General features: G+C 44.6%; 1 protein-coding gene across 2 annotated transcripts in view; it reads left to right on the plus strand.

Moving 5' to 3' along the window:
- The first annotated feature begins 3178 nt into the window (after positions 1-3178).
- Positions 3179-15803, plus strand: part of BEND4 (BEN domain containing 4) — a 31907-nt gene continuing 19282 nt past the window's right edge. The window contains exons 1-2 of one of the 2 annotated variants that reach the window (XM_085059066.1): positions 3179-3777; positions 12601-13167. In XM_085059066.1, the coding sequence (XP_084915192.1) occupies positions 3414-3777; positions 12601-13167 (931 nt within the window). In that variant the 5' untranslated portion in view covers positions 3179-3413. The remainder of the gene's footprint in view (positions 3778-12600; positions 13168-15803) is intronic. The other variant, XM_085059065.1, reaches the window with a different exon arrangement.

The raw sequence follows: 15803 nt of genomic DNA on the forward strand, positions 1-15803 counted from the left end.
TGAGCTAAGCTTAAATTAACTAGCCGGGGTTAAATGTTTAGGGCAGCAAATTATGGCTAGCCTGCTTGCAGAGTGGTTTAGATTACAGAGGAGAGTTGCCAATCTCAGCTCTCATCATGCACTCCAAATGTGCAGAGCAATATTGGCAGCTCATGGCCAAATCCTGCATGCTTTAGTTATCACAGGAGCACTGCTCCCATGAATAAGTGGAGCAAGATTTAGCCCCTGCTCGGAAGATAGAGATGAATCACACTTTTATTCTTTGAGTACCTCACAGTACCTTCAACACAGGCATGTTCAGTGATTGATAGCCTGGGTCTAGATTGGGTATTTTTCTATATACTGACAAATATTCTCTTTGCAATGATTTCTAGGAGCAGAGGAGTATATACTGCAGCAGTGTTGGGTTTCTTATTTTTCATTGTGCCCATTGTCTTTGTTTTGATTAGGTTTTTTTCTGAGGGTCAGTTACTTCCCATCATTTTTCCGCTTAGAGTGCTTTGCAATAATCCTGTTACAGATCTCCAGCCCTTTGTGTCAGTGAAACAGTGAAAACTTGCATCAGTAAACAGGTAGCGAAAGACACAACCTTCTCTTCAGGGTCAAGTCGTGGCACAGTCTAAGGGAAATGAGGGTGTTTGGCTTTCTGAAAATGAGTTGCTGGTATCAGCTAAGGCTCTTTTTTTTTTTTTTTAAGTTGATCAAGGTAAAGGCTATGTGTTAATGGTCTTCATCCAGTGTTCAACCAAACTGGGGCTACAATTTAGAGTTAAATGTTTGGTTAATAATAATTTCATGACTCCATGCTGAGACTGCAGGAGACCTCTAGGCTGGGCTGTGGGGAAAAGGGCAGCCCAAAACTACTCACAGCAGATGCAGCAGCATCTTCCCATACTTAGAGATCATCATTTCACCCAGCCTTCCTCTTTGCCAGTCTAGGGCCATGCTCCTCAACTGCAAAAGCACATAGTCCTCCTGCAAGAGTGACCACATACCTGTACAGAGCTCAGGAGCAAAAAGGTGGTTCCTTAAAAAAAGGTGTTCCACAAAGCAAAAGGTGGGACCACTGGGGTTAAACACTTTTACATCACAGGACTGAGCTGCAGGAGCCCATTGGATTAGGCACAAAACACAATCTTTTGGCCACAACACCAGAGTCCCTCATCTGAAGTTCTGAGGAAATCACAATAGGAAAGGTGGGGAGATATCAACACCTTCTTTACATCTACACACACAAAGGAATCACTGAGAGCAAAGTAGAGGAAAAGCCAAGGTTTCCTAAAAGCAACTGAAGGGAGATTTTGGTGGTGATGGGCACTGCCAAAAGCCTGAGCAAGAAGGATCAATGAAGCAGATATTCCATTCTCCTCACAGATGAGGTCCCCACCTAATTTCAGTGGCTTTGAGCCCCATTTACTTCAAACCTGCTTCTCTATTCATGTCCATGGAGGGCCAGCAGCTGCCCAATGATCTGTCTGGACCCCAGGATAGAGGGCAGCTTGGAGGACATGACCTGTCACCCCTGGTTTTCTCTGTCTGTACGAGGCTTGTGTTGGGCAAGGGCTGTTTCCTCCATGGGGAGCTGAGGAGTAGGCATCTGCACCAAAGAGAAGCGAGCTCTGTGAATGTAGTTGACACCTGAGAAAGAAATTTTTAGGCTGTTTATTTGAATCTATTAAGAGCGTAATACTAACTCTGTACAATTTCAGTACTGACCTCCAATAGCTGCTGTGGCAGAGGCCAGTCAGATGAGAGAAGGCGGAGGACATACCTAATTTCTGAAGGACATACTAATTCTGAGAGGGAACAATTTCTCTCACACATATTTCCAGTCTTTCTTTTGCATTACAGTACAATTACTTCATTTTTTAAGCACAAGTGATCAGACTCAGTCAGAAAACAAAGAGACTTATGATTGATTTTGCTTAGGTAAAACAGCGATTTCTATTACACTAGCCTTTACTTAGATGCTTTTGGCTGCTACAAGGAATCAATTTATTCTACTTGTCAAAAAAATCAAAATGAAAACCAGCCCAGCTCCTGGTACATCCTGCATGAAAAGAATGCCTGGCTTGTAGAACTTAGCTCCACTTTTCTGCTGGAGATGGGCTGAAGACTGCAGGAGTTAATTACATCAGTAGGGAAGGGTTGCTTTTCATTTCCAGTCAGCCCGACTCTGACTAAATAAAAAAAAGCTGAAATGGGAGAGCGATGACCACAATAAGTGGCCAGAACTCCACGTGATGACAGAGGAATGATTTCCCACTGCTGCCACTTAAATACAACTAAGGTGTTCTGCAATTTTACTTCCACAAGCCAGAGGGTTTATTGTAATCCTGACAAATTATAGCAACAGAAGCAGGCGAGAAGTGGGACAGAAGAAGGGAAATGTTAATGCAAAATATAAAATTGCCTCGCAGAAAAGAATGGGGAGAGCAAGTGAGCAGTTTGTTATCGTTTATTTTTCTTCAACATATCATTCGGTTTCAGCTGTCTCCCATCTCACCCAGATCTCCACCATTTCTCAGAAACGTCTCTCGATGGCATCTCATTCTCCTCCTGTCTTTCACCATCGTTTCATTATTTCTTAACTGTCCCTGAAAGGGCCCGGGCAGGCGACGGGGAGAACGTGAGCGGGGGAAGCGGGACCAGCCTGTGCCCCACGCGTCTGCCCCATTAAAGCAGTTTGCAAAAAGCGGGCGGGGGGCGTTGCAAATAATGTTAAATGTGATTAATCTCCCGGATTCCTGGAAATCTGACATGCATGAGTTACAGTGAAACCTCTTTTATTTCGCCATGAAATGCTTTTGCATAATGAGCAAGAAAATGTCCTCTGTGCCCTAATCAACTCTGACAGGTCCTGGACTCCCAAATACTTTTATTTATGGCATTATTTATTTCACCCCTAATAACCGAGGAGGCGGGCCCGCGGCTGGCTCCGTGCGGGCAGAGGAAAGGAGGGTGGGTAGGAGGGAGGGAGGGATGGCCGGCGGGCGGCGGGGCTCCGCGCCGGCCGAGGGGACACAAAGTTTTTGCGGCGGCTGTCGCTCGGCGGGGCGGGGCGGTGTGGGACCCCGCGGCCCCCTCGGGCCGGGCGGGGCCGGGCAGAGGAGGAGGCGCTCCGCGGCCGCTCGTTCCCCGCCCGGAGCTCACCTGCCCCCGCGGGGGGTGCCGGGGGCGGCGGCGGCCCCACCAGCGCCCGCCTCCCCGCCCCGCTGCCATTAGCAGAGATTACCCTAAACACTTGCCGGTCGCCGCCCGTCTCCCTCCAGGCATTGGCGCGGCCGCCTGTCAATCAGGCCGGCGCCCCGCCGCGCCGGGGCTCCGCCGTGCCACAGAGACGAGCCGCGGCGGCGGCAGACACAGCCCCGGAGCGGGGCCGCGCCGCGCCGCGCCGGGGGAGGCGGCGGAGGATGGAGGAGGAGATGCAGCCGGCGGAGGAGGGGCCCAGCACCCCCAAAATCTACAAGCAGCGGGGTCCCTACAGCGTCCTGAAGACCTTCCCCGGGAAGCGGGCGGCGCTGGCCAAGCGCTATGAGAGACCCACCATGGTGGAGGTGCCCCGCGGGCGCGGAGCGGGGCAGCCCTTCCCGCACGCCGCCGAGCCGCTGCCCTACGCGCCGCACGGCCCCTTCCCCAACGGGCCCGCCCGCCCCGCCGCCGCCCCCGGCGCTGCCCAGGGCCACCCTCGCCCGCCGCCGCCGGCCCCGAGCTCCTCGGGCCGCTACGGCCCCTGCCCGGCGGCGGCGGGGGGCGGCGGCGCGGAGCTGAGCGCAGGTACCCGCAACTCCTCTCTCTCCTCCGCCGCGCAACTTCGCGGGGCACTTTGCGGCAGGCGGCAGCGGGATGGGGGCCGGGGGCTCCCCCGCCCGCACGCTCCCCCTCTCCCGGGCGGCTGGCGAAGGGCGCGACCCCCGCGGGGTCCCCTCGCTCGGGGCTGGCGGCGCCGGGCGCCCCGGGGCTGGGTGCGGGGGGACGGGGCGGGCGGCTGGGTCCGTCCGTCGGTCGGGCGCCGCTGAAGTTCCCGGGGCGGGCGGGGCGCTGCCCGGCCGGTGTCGCCCCCGGGGCGGTGGGCAGGGGGTCGCGGCGGCGGGGGCTGTGCCTGCAGCCGCGCAGCACTTGGCGGGGCAGGCGGCCGCCGGCCGGTGCGCACCTGCGGCAGGCAGGGAGGGAGCAAGGCGCTGCCGCCGGGCGCGGACGGGGGGAGCCCCGGGCCGGCCGCTCCGCTCCGCTCAGCCCCGCTCCGCTCCGCCGGGGAGGGCGGCAGGCTGGGGCCGGCTACCGGAGGTGCTGCTGGTAATGAAGAGGCTGCTGATAGAGAGGTGGTGATTTTAACAGAAAGAAAATAGATCGGCTGCTTGCCTGCACCGTTTTCATAAGATGCAGTGACAAACAGGAGATCAAATTTTTTTTTTTTTTTTCTTTAAAGGTGTAAGATACAGAGATGCTGAACGCATATCTTTCTTCTAGTGATGGCTTGGAGTTAAAAACCACGTAGATCTTGATATGCAACCTAAATTTGGCATCAGGAAATGGGAAATTGCATCTTTAAGCAGAGTACAATCAAAAATGAATTACAATAAATCCTATATAATTGCATAGGTCATTCTCTTTAATGAGATTTTATTAACCTGACTGTCAAGCTTTTGAGTCAGGCAGATATTTTATCTTCTTCAACTGATAAAAGTGTCAGCTATAAACCACCATATAAATATTCATAAATCTACACATCTGTGGCAGCCTATCAGCATCATTCTTTTGGACATTAAAAGCATTCTAATTACTTTCTGTCTAGCAGAGCTGAAATGCTGCCTGTTATAGTATGTGCTTGGCAGGCATGATTGCTTTTGTTTGCCATCACAAATAGCAGCATCCTATTTTATATACTGATGGTCCAGAATATATTCAGGGTTTGACTGAACAGGATGAATATTATGAAGCACCATCTGGTTTTGATAACATCGGGTATATTAACTCATCTGTTAATTTTTGACACATCATTGATTTATTTATTTAGAAAAATTGGATCCTGTTTTGGTATGTTGCTGTTTGCCTCTGTAACAAATGTGATGACATTTCCTTACTAAACAGGGAGATACGCTAGTTAATAGGATATATGGCTATGTTTTAATGCCTGTTTTCACTTCGAAGTAGCCTTGTACTTGGTGAATTTAGCATGTCTTGTTACGAATAATTCAAGTACTTTACCAAAAAAGTTTGGTTGAATAGATTAGCCAGAGAATTCACATCTCTGAGGCGTAGTTCTGTGATCCGTGGCAGAAGGTCATCTTTTTTCATGAAATTGCTGCTTATATGAAATACCCAAATGGTGGTATTTAAGTATTCTTTGTGGCCCACAATCAAAACATTGATGTTAAATGTGACACCTACATTTCTTTACAGAAGCACATTAAGCCATGGGAAAGACTCAGCTGTCTGGTAGATGATACACAAGGCCGTATTCACAGCAAAGCCCTCTGGGCTTTGATGAGCAGAAGTTTGGACTTTCTTCTTCCTGTGTACTTTGTACTAACAAGGCACTAGAGCAGGCTTCAGAGTTTGTCATTGATTCAGTCCTACATTAAAGAAAGAGAGTGAAGGAACTGCCATTCATGCACCAAAGTTCTTTAAATCCCTGTCCCTTTAGCTGCACAGTCAAGCTTTACTTTAGGTTCCTATATGGGTCCCAACTTACCATTTGCTCAGACTTAGGTACCAATAGAAACAGAACAGGAGGAAACAAACTGGAAACTTGTGCCAGTGTGTAGAGGTGGTATTTTGTGGTGTTATCAGAGGCTGATAATGGTTACCAGAGATGGCCCAGGAAGCTGGTAAGGGGACTGGAGCACCTCCCTGATGAAGACAGGCTGCGAATGTTGGGGCTGTTCAGCCTGGGTAAGAGAAAGCTGTGTGGAGACCTCATAGCAGACTTCCAATGTCTTAGGAGGGCCCACAAGGAAGCTGTGGAGGAACTCTTCTAGAGGAACTGAAGTGATAGAACAAGTAGTAATGGGTTCAAACTGAAAGGCAGTAAACTTAGGTTAGATATACGGAAAAATAAAATTATTTTGAGGGTGAGGGCACAGGTTGCCCAGAGAAGCTGTGGATGCCCCATCCCTGACAGCGTTTAGGGCAGGTTAGATGGGTCTCGGAGTAACCTGGTTTAGTGGGAGGTGTCTCTGCCCGCAGCAAGGGGTTTGGAACTAGATGAACTTTAAGGTCCATTCCAACTTGAAACATTCTGTGGTTCTATAAAGCAATAGGCAAGCTTTAGATCTCCTGGGTATTTTAGTCCCAGAGGTGGGGATGCTTTGCTGAGCTACGCACCTATCCTTCCTGCTTGGTAATGGAGTAAAACCATGCATCTTGTGTTTGAGGAACCATAGCACCACTAAGATGAGCAGGGAGCTGGTTGGGACCCCAGAGCTGTATGTATGTGAAGTACTTCAATTGTCCAGAGGCTTCAAATCCTCTTAACTAATATGTGAGCCAGTTTAATAGCTCAGGCTGCCTCTGGGGAAGCAGAGCTGGGATTTTTCCCCTGGGGAATGGGAGCATTTGCCTATGCTCCATGCATGGTCACCCTGTACTTTGGCCAGCACCTGTGGTGTCTCTGGGGTCCCCACAGGAGCAAGGGGAACAGGCCCAGAGCACCTCTTAGCCAGAGGTTTATCTCAAATGGTGGGTGTTGTAGGGAGGCACAGATCATCCCCTTAGCTGGTGTCCAGCTGTATGTGCATTCTCCACAAGGCAGTCACCATCCATCACATGTACAGTTTTCCCACTTAGTTTAACCCTAGCACTTGGCAGATGCTTACTTGAATAAAGGGGTGCAGTGCTGTAGGTCAATTCTGTAGGGACACCCATTTCCTAAGTCCAGTTTCACAGATACCCTTATTTTTGCTGATACCTCTTTACCTGTGCAGGCAACAGTGAGCAAATAGCAAGTAAAACACCACTCCTGGAATGCCTAACTCTGTGCCAGCAACTTAAATACTTAATGCAATTATTCTTAAACTTCAGGCATGACATTTCTGGCCCCTTGGGATTCACAGCTCCAAGTTTACTTTTGAGAGTGGGCAACTCAAACACACAACTAAGGTTGCTTCCATATTTTTGCACCTTTTTCTAGTGGTTACAGCTCTTGCCAAGAGTGACCAGATTTTCCCTCAGTCACTCTCTAAGAGACCACTTTCACCTCCTGGTTCCAGCAGAATTGCAGGAAGAGGAGCTAGGGAAAAGAGGAAAAGCAGCTGTTCTCCAACCAGTGCCATGGTGAAGAAAAATCTAGCTCGAGATGCCATCATGCTGATGCCTTATTGGCTGGTAAAAACATGAAGCAGACACAGCAGTAAGGGGAGAAAGGGTATTGCCTGGGTTTTAACAGGATCTTAGGTGCACACTTGTCAAATGTGGAAACACACTGAGAAGGACACCCCATGTGCAATGCAAATACAAATTTATGAACCTCGCAAATTAGCATATCTACCTAAAGTCCCCCAATAAGAGACTTAATAAATGAAGTAATTGTCCCCCTCTTCTAATTACCCTCCCCCTAAATGAGACTACAGCCTAGTTTACAAAAACATGTTCCAGAGACGAGGCTTCATCCAAGGTTGGAGCCTCTAGTTCTGAGATAGTGTAAATGTTTGGTCTTTTCTCTTTGCAAGACCCATATTAAACTAAATACCAGACTACAAGAATTATAAACATGTGGAGCTAACGTGCAAGGGTACAAGGGTACCCTTGTACCCTTTGTGAAGGGTACAAGGAGAGGGAAAGGGTATAAAAATACATTAAAAGGGTATAAAAAGAAAAGACAAAAATCACCAGGCATCAATGCAGGGAAAGATCCTGCATGAGAAATGTCATCTTACAATGAGTACTGTAAAACTGCACGGCAATGCAATCCTCCTCTCTCCTCTAGTTACTCTAACTGCTGTTGCTGCTGTGAGCCACATGGATTCATTCAGAGCACCAGCAGATACCCATTTTCTTCTGTAAAACATCAATTATTTATTAATCTATTCAGATTATTTTCCTGGTATGAATACAGTGTGTATCTCTGTGTTTGGTAGCATGTGCATTGAACAATACCATAATCCACCAAGGAAAGTCCTTTTCCTTGGGAAAGCATGATGTACCTTATAGTGTGGCTTAAAATTTAGGGTGGGCTTTCATGGAAAGCAGAGGAAGAAGAGCAGAGCTGGTGACACCTATTAGCAGTGCCAAAAACATGGCATATTTAACATGAGCAGTTAATAAAGCTCTGTTATGCCCAGACAGAAAAACAGTTCATTCTGTGAACAGTGAAGGTGAAGATCAATGTTTTGGCCTTACCTTAGAATTTGGGAGCCCTCATCTGAAAGTAGATGTCTGAGATCAGTACTGAAATGGCCAGACACTTGTAGTCTTAATCCCCTGGACCATATCAATGATCTTCATGCAAAATGCCCAAAAATGCATCGCTTAGTCATAGGAGGTGTCAAATGCTTTCAATTTTGTGACCTAAGCACCAACATTTACAGCTGTGGTCATATCTAAAAACATAATGACAAAGTCTATGCTTGGACAAAGGCCAGTTTGAGGGGTACAAGGCTGCTGCCTCAGGATCTCAATTAATAAAAATATTATAATAAATCAAGAAGTACAAATAATCAGGTGAGAGGACTGAGTCACTGCAAGGTGAAGAGTGAGATGATTGAAATTGCTAAGGAACCTGAGCGTCACGATCTTGCTGAAAATTAAATACCAATGAATACATTCCCTGCAGGGGAGAATGTGTGGTATTCAGACCCACTCAATACTTATAAAGATGACTTTTTAAACCAGCTGCCCAAGAATACAAAGGAAACTATGGAAAAGCCACAACCTGAATCCAGAGCCACTGAGGCCCAACACAATGCCTTATTAATAAAGCTGTCTGATCTAAGTATTGAAAAGATCCTTAGGTGTAAAAAAAGCTGAAGTTATATCTGCCAAATTTTCCAGACATCTTTTCTGATGAATTAGTGTAAGTCATCAGGTTGAGTTTCAGACGTTTGCTCTTACTAAACCCTGTTTCCAGTCTGGCAGTTGAATAGCTAAGAAGCTCCCCTAGACCAGCATCAGTGGGAAAAAGATGTAAAGATGAATGCTGTATCTGGGAGTTGGTACCTGATTTGCTGTATGATAGTATCTTCCGGTTGCTTGCAGTTTCAAATAATCTAGTTAGGAATACTTATGCTTTTAGCAATTTAATCCTGTTCTCTTAGCACTTTACGGGTCTTATCTGGCAAGTCCACCTCCAGGCAAATGTCTAGGTAAAGTCAGTAGAAGTTCTGTAAGACTAAAGACTCTGGGGTCTGAGACATTAGAATTACATGGTTGGTGAGCAAGGTAATAAGGAAAAGGAATATCACAATAAGACTTTAATAAACTGCTTACATTGTTTGAGTCCAGTGCAGTGATTTCAATAGAATCCTACTTTCTTAGAAAATACATACATTATATTAAATCAATTAAGAATCATAGATTGGTGTTTATTCAGTAGTAGTCACATAAAAACAACTTTTTGTCATTTCTTTAATGATTAGACATTGCACAGTGCTTGCATTTCTAATTACAGTCAGTCTGTAAAAGCTGAAATCCCAATTTCTACAATGTATGCTAAATGGGCAGCATTTGTTTTTATTTTTTTCTCCATCATAAGAAATAACTGTAGTTATCATTCTCATTTAGGGTTGTTCAGACTGTGGGTGTGTGAAGTATCTTCAAAGCAGAACCTGCTTCAGCACAAAGACAGATATTTCCAGAATATGTGCTGAGAGCATCCCTCACTATTGCTGCTCAGCAGTACCCACAAAAAAAGCATTTGTGCATCTCTGGGCTAGCCTTTCAAATGAGCCCTGCTTTGTCATGGCTCATTTTTATGCCTTTGAGTATGGGTTGAAGTTAAGAAAAAAACCAGTAATTGCTGTTATTGTGTCCTTGTAGTAGATCTGATACTGAAGATTAAATCAATACTGTCATTTCTGTATAAAATTTCAGTTATATTTTAAACCATTATCACAGTGAATGTGCCTAATGCATTAAATTTTAAAACAAAACTAATAATTAATTTAACCTTTACTGATGTTAGTGTGTATTTTGATATCCTTCAAAACTAGTATTTTACATGTCAAGTTACTTTTTGCTGTTTTTTAGCATAAACCATAATATTAGAATAACATCTCTTATAATAGTCTAATCCCTTTTCAGTTGTTTCATTCATATCTTGTCCCCATGCAACAAGGATATGCAAAGAATGAGTAACTGTTTTGTGAACAGGGACAATAATGATTAAAATACAAACAGTATATATGACTTCAAGTCTGGAATCAGATTATAGGATTAAAATGAATGAGGAAACTGTTCTGCAGTAGGATTGCAAAGTTACAGTCAATATCATCCTGTAATAATTTTAAAGGGGAAATGTATGAAGAAATAAGGCAAAGAAAGCACATCATGAGGTTGTTAGAGATGCTTGTGTTTCCTCATTTCCTTTTGGTTTATCAGGTTTCAGCTACAAAGCTGCCATGTCACCAGAATTCCGTTCTTTTAATTCACATTACATCTGTTGTGCTGTGTTGTTTTGCAATTGCATTGATTGTAAGGGTTAAAGACAGCTGGCCTTAGGTCAGTGCAGAAAAAGGAGAGGCAGTGAGTAATTTGAGGCCATGGAGCACCTGGCACCTCACCAGCACCCACCTGCAAAGGGGGTGGCAGTGCCTGTGCACTTCTGCCCTTTGGAGTTTTTAGGGTGGACAGAGGGTATTGCATAATGCTTGTTGGAGAAGTCTGCCCTGGTTAGTCTGAGCCCATCTGCAGGGGTGTGGTGTGGCTTGTAAACACAGGAGGCTGATTGCAAGGGTGCTTGAAGAGGTCTTAGGGCCACCCCAGTCCTTCACATGCTGGACAATCCTGAGTGGCCCTGGACAAGCTGGACAAGCCTCGTGACCCAGCACTGGGCTTGGGCTTGCTCTACCCACCTCAGGTCTATGTTCCTTCAGTTAAGTGCTCAGGAGATCACATTCTTGGGTTTTGTGCCAGGGAGGTCTCTGGCTGCATTTGAGGCTGAAAGCATTTGTATGCTGCTTCAGCCCTGCCCTCTTTGCAAAGATCTGGAGGATAGTACAAATGCAAATCAGTGTTGTTTCAAATATTCTTCAGGCCAGCTGTACTATCCTCAGTGTGAAGTCGAGTTTCCACCAGACGGTGTATCTTCTGGATCATGAGGAAGTGCTGTGAGAAGTGTCACCTCTTAAAGGCCTGAATTCTGAACGTTTCTGTTCTTTATGTGTTATGAGTGTGATGAGGCTACTGATGAAGTTAAGGTAAATGAAGGTCTGGGGTGCTTAGTCTCATGCATCTGTAGCAGGTTGCCTTTTCAAAAGTAAATGCGTTTGTCACTTTCTAAAAGTCAAGCCTGTCTGAGAAGTGCTCTCCAAAATTGGCAGCGCTTTAACCTACCAGTCTTTTTTTCTTATGCAAAATGTTAGTTACATCTGTTTGTATACCTAGAGGAACTTAGCTTTGAATAAGCTAAAAAAAATTGTAAAGGCACTTTTTTTACTGGGGAACCTAACAGGTCATATCATGAATATCCTGGTCATTTTCTATCTGGGTCCAAGAAGTATTGTAGCAGCTTGAGCTAAATATGTAGATATTGCAGAAATGAGCCATCCCGCTGTGTAGGTTTAGCTTGTAGCTGCTATTGCTCCCTGAGACATGACACCTCCTGTCATTAGAGGCAGAGCTGACTAGGTGCAGCACGGCATCCCTATCCTACTTCCAGAGCTGAGCTGCTGTCTCCAGAAATTGCTGCACAGCCCTATTCAGTTTCCTGATTGTATCCAGAGCATCTTGAAGAACTCCACACTGCTCTCCACTGTGCCATGATCTCCACTGAGCCATACGTGTGCTCTCCCCTGTGTTTGCCTACCTGCAAACCTGTATGATGCTTTTGCTCAATTTAGGAAGGGTTTGTGCTTATCGCTCTGAGTTGTTCTTGGACATATCTGGAACAGAGAGCAAAAGGAACTTAGAGTTGGGGGTCAGTTGTGTGCAGTGTCCCATGCACAATGTCAAACAAGTGCATCAAGGACAAAAAGGAGAAAAAACAAAACTTTGAAGCCTTGGAGAGGAACTGGGCATAGGATTAAGGTGTGGTGCAAAGTCCTACAAATATGTACAGACAGTGCCCTCCAGGAGCTTGAAATAGGCTTTCAGGGAAGTACTTACTGGAACTTGTGCTTGTAGCAAATTGGATGGAATTTGTGTTTTCTTCCCCGTTTTCCTGACTTAATCCCTCTGAAAGAAGATGTCAGTAAGCAGCATCTATCATCACAATGCATTTCTGATTAACAGCAAGGGCACAAGGGCACTCTCAAAATAGAAACAAAGTCAGGATTGTTTTAAATCACAGTGTTGCAGAAGTATTAAAGCAGAAGCCATAATTTTAATGTGTTCAGAAATAAAATGCATGCTACTGTAAACAGTTGTGTACATTCATCTAGCTGCTACTGCCTGGCATAACCTTTTGCATTAGGTTTCTGTGATTCATCTTTTCTTCTGTTGCAGAGAGTCGAATGATTCTGGATGCCTTTGCCCAACAGTGCAGCCGGGTTCTAAGTCTCTTAAATTGTGGTGGAAAACTACTGGACAACAATCACTCTCAGTCCATGATTTCTTGTATAAAGCAGGAAAACCCAAATTATAGTGAAAGACAAGAGCAATGTCAGCTTGGGAAAATGGTCCATAGTCAGACGTCAGACATTTTAGACATAGAAATGCAGTATATGCAAAAGAAACAGCAAACCTCAGCCTTTCTGAGAGTTTTTACCGATTCCCTTCAGAACTATTTGCTTTCTGGGAGCTTCCCTTCTCAGAACACCTCATCAATAAATGATTTTAGCCATTTGGCAGATGTGGATCCACTCTCAACCTCTCCAGTACACACTTTAGGTGGATGGACATCTCCTGCGACATCGGAATCTCATGGTCATCCATCATCTTCTACACTTCCAGAGGAGGAAGAGGAGGAAGATGAAGAAGGTTACTGCCCTCGGTGTCAAGAGCTAGAGCAGGAAGTAATTTCATTGCAACAAGAAAATGAGGAGCTTCGTAGAAAGCTGGAGAGCATTCCAGGTAAATAATCCCCTGCCATACAATGTTGCCAGTCAGTGATAAAAATAGTTTTGGTAATAGTTTATTTCAAGTTCTAGTAATTTTTTTAAGTTGTGATCATAGTAATCAAACACTGGAATTTGTTTCCAGCCAAAATTTGTATAGCTGTGCCCAGTGGAACATTATCTTCAGATACTCATCTACATGAATCTTGAGTCGTACACTTGTAAGTTGTGTTCAGGTAGGGATGTACTTGTAATCCCAAATTCCAAATATCAGGTGGTTTGTAGTAGTAATTTCAAGCGTATGCTTTTATAACTCTTTATCTGTCCTGTTCTTTAAGTGACATTGCATCTTATAAACTTTTGGGGCTCCTTTTGGGGCTCCTTTTGGGGCTCCTTTGTTTGATTTCTTAAGGAAATCATTCGAAGTTACATCCAGTAACTTCGAAGTTTTATCTGAAATAAATTTGGTTTTTACCTTGACCAGTTTCTTTGAAAGTGTTGCTAGCTTAGTGAGAAACATTAATACATGTCCTCCCATTCATCTTCAAATAAAATCTGAAAAAAAAATAAAAAAGCCTAACAGCAACTTTTCCAATTCAGCAATACCTAGCAGCCACTGAAAGAGAGAAAGAAGACAGGAAACCCCCCATTAATAGACATCCTTTCTGTGAAAAACTTCTCTTGGCCTTTAACCTAAGCACTTCTCACTGTTAAGGTGCACCAATATACTGGAAGAGTGATATGGGATAAGAGCAAAGTATCTTGGACCCATATTTTCTAAACTTTCAACACAGGCAAAAATACACCTCAAATAATAATACTAAAAGTAAATGGGCATTTAGCAAAGAAAAGAAGGATACAACATGCTTCTGACATGTATAAACACTAGGCAACTGCACATCTGCCACCTGAATTTGAGGTGTAGGGTAGATCCATGCTTTTCTCTGAATGGCAGAAAAGCATGTATAACATAACGTGAGCTGCAAGAGAGAAAATACTTCAAAGCTGCTAACTATGCAGAGAGGAAGAAGGCAGTAACCAACTACTGCCCCAATATGTAAGAGCAGTTGCAAAATCTGAGCAAAAAGCAAACAGCAGTCTTCATCACTCTCTCCAACTATCAGTGATGTATTATGCATTATTTATATCACATTGTGGGATTTTTTTGTGCATTGGTCCATAGGGATACTGGCAAATCCCATAAGCAGCATTGTTCGGTGCAAAGAATACCCAAAATTCAGAGTAATTCCCTCACCTCTCACAAAAATATGGAGTTGCCATAACTCATGCACTCTCCCTGGTTTCAGTAGGGGTTAGTACATCATCTGGTAACACTGCATGACAGAGGGAATTGTGTGGGCTTCAACTCCTGCTGAGTCCTACCTTCAGGTGTCTAGGACCAAAAATGATCCTTTAGAGTCTGTAATCTGACTGGCAGCTTTCATTCAGTCACCTGTACTGAGCACAGTAATTTTTTTGGCTTTCACTTGACTCAAGTAGTATCTCAGAAGGCCTCCAGTCTCTGGTGGGCACTGGCTGTATCTCTTACCCTGACACTTGGTTCCAGTGCTTAATTGCACTGGTGAGAATAGGTGCCTTGTTCCCTGCCTGACTACCTGAGATCAGGTTCTAGCCATTGAATTTTATGCTTTGCTTCACTAAATGAGGTGCTCTGTAGGTCTCGGTACTTCTTCTGATTGAAGGTACTTACAGACTGAAAGCTGACTTAATTTCCATTTTAAATAAACAAAGCAAACAGAACTGTTTGAAACTCCTCAAACGAGTTGAATCCTTCTTTGCAGTTTTTTTTCTCCCCTTCTGCTAATTTCTTTAAAATTTGGGCACTGGAAATGCATGCAATATGTTCCTCTGAGCCTGATCAAAGGTGAATAGACTCTTTGCTCCCACCCATGGTTTCCCTGGTGGGTTGCACAGCTGAGCTTTTCATTCTGTGCACATTTCTTCTTAGAAGTACACACTTTGTATTTGGCTGTGTTTGTGTACTAAGTGTTCCAGATTGCTCTGACTGCCCCACTTGCCCACTGTTTGCTGATTTGTCCATTTCTGTATCATCCAGAATTTTTCTAATTGTTTTTAAATCAATTTTGTGATCCTGGTTAGAAAGGTTGAGTGGTATTGAGGGTGTTGTTAGTCCCTGCTGGACCTTTCTAGAAACACATCTATTAATGATGATTCCTGCAGTGACAAATATTTGAGATGTCAGTAGCAGGTTCCTAATCTATATATGTTCTAGTCTGCTGGTGTTGAGTGTTGTTGCTTTTGCAATCACCTAACTTACAGTAGTGAGTTAAATGCCCTTCAGGAGTCTACGTATCTTACATTGTTCAGCCCAACTTTTTCAAGTGAATATGTAATCTCATCAAAGAATAACAATCAGGTTAGTCTGGCAAGATCTACTTTCCAAAAGACCATTTTGACTGGAATTAATTATATTCATATTCTTTAGTTCTTTGTCGTTTGAATCCCGTTGTGATTGCCTGTATTTTGCTAGGATTAATGCTGGGTTAAGCAGCCAGTATTTACCTGGGTCATCATACCTGCCCTTCATCTCCCTTTAAAAGCAATAAACATGCATAATCATAGTCATTTTACACTCCCCAGGAGTCATGAAACTCCTTGTTAACTGTGTAT

The sequence above is a fragment of the Lichenostomus cassidix genome, chromosome 4 (assembly GCF_008360975.1).
Source record: "Lichenostomus cassidix isolate B80296 chromosome 4, HeHo_3.0, whole genome shotgun sequence".
In the NCBI taxonomy this organism is placed as follows: Eukaryota; Metazoa; Chordata; class Aves; order Passeriformes; family Meliphagidae; genus Lichenostomus; species Lichenostomus cassidix.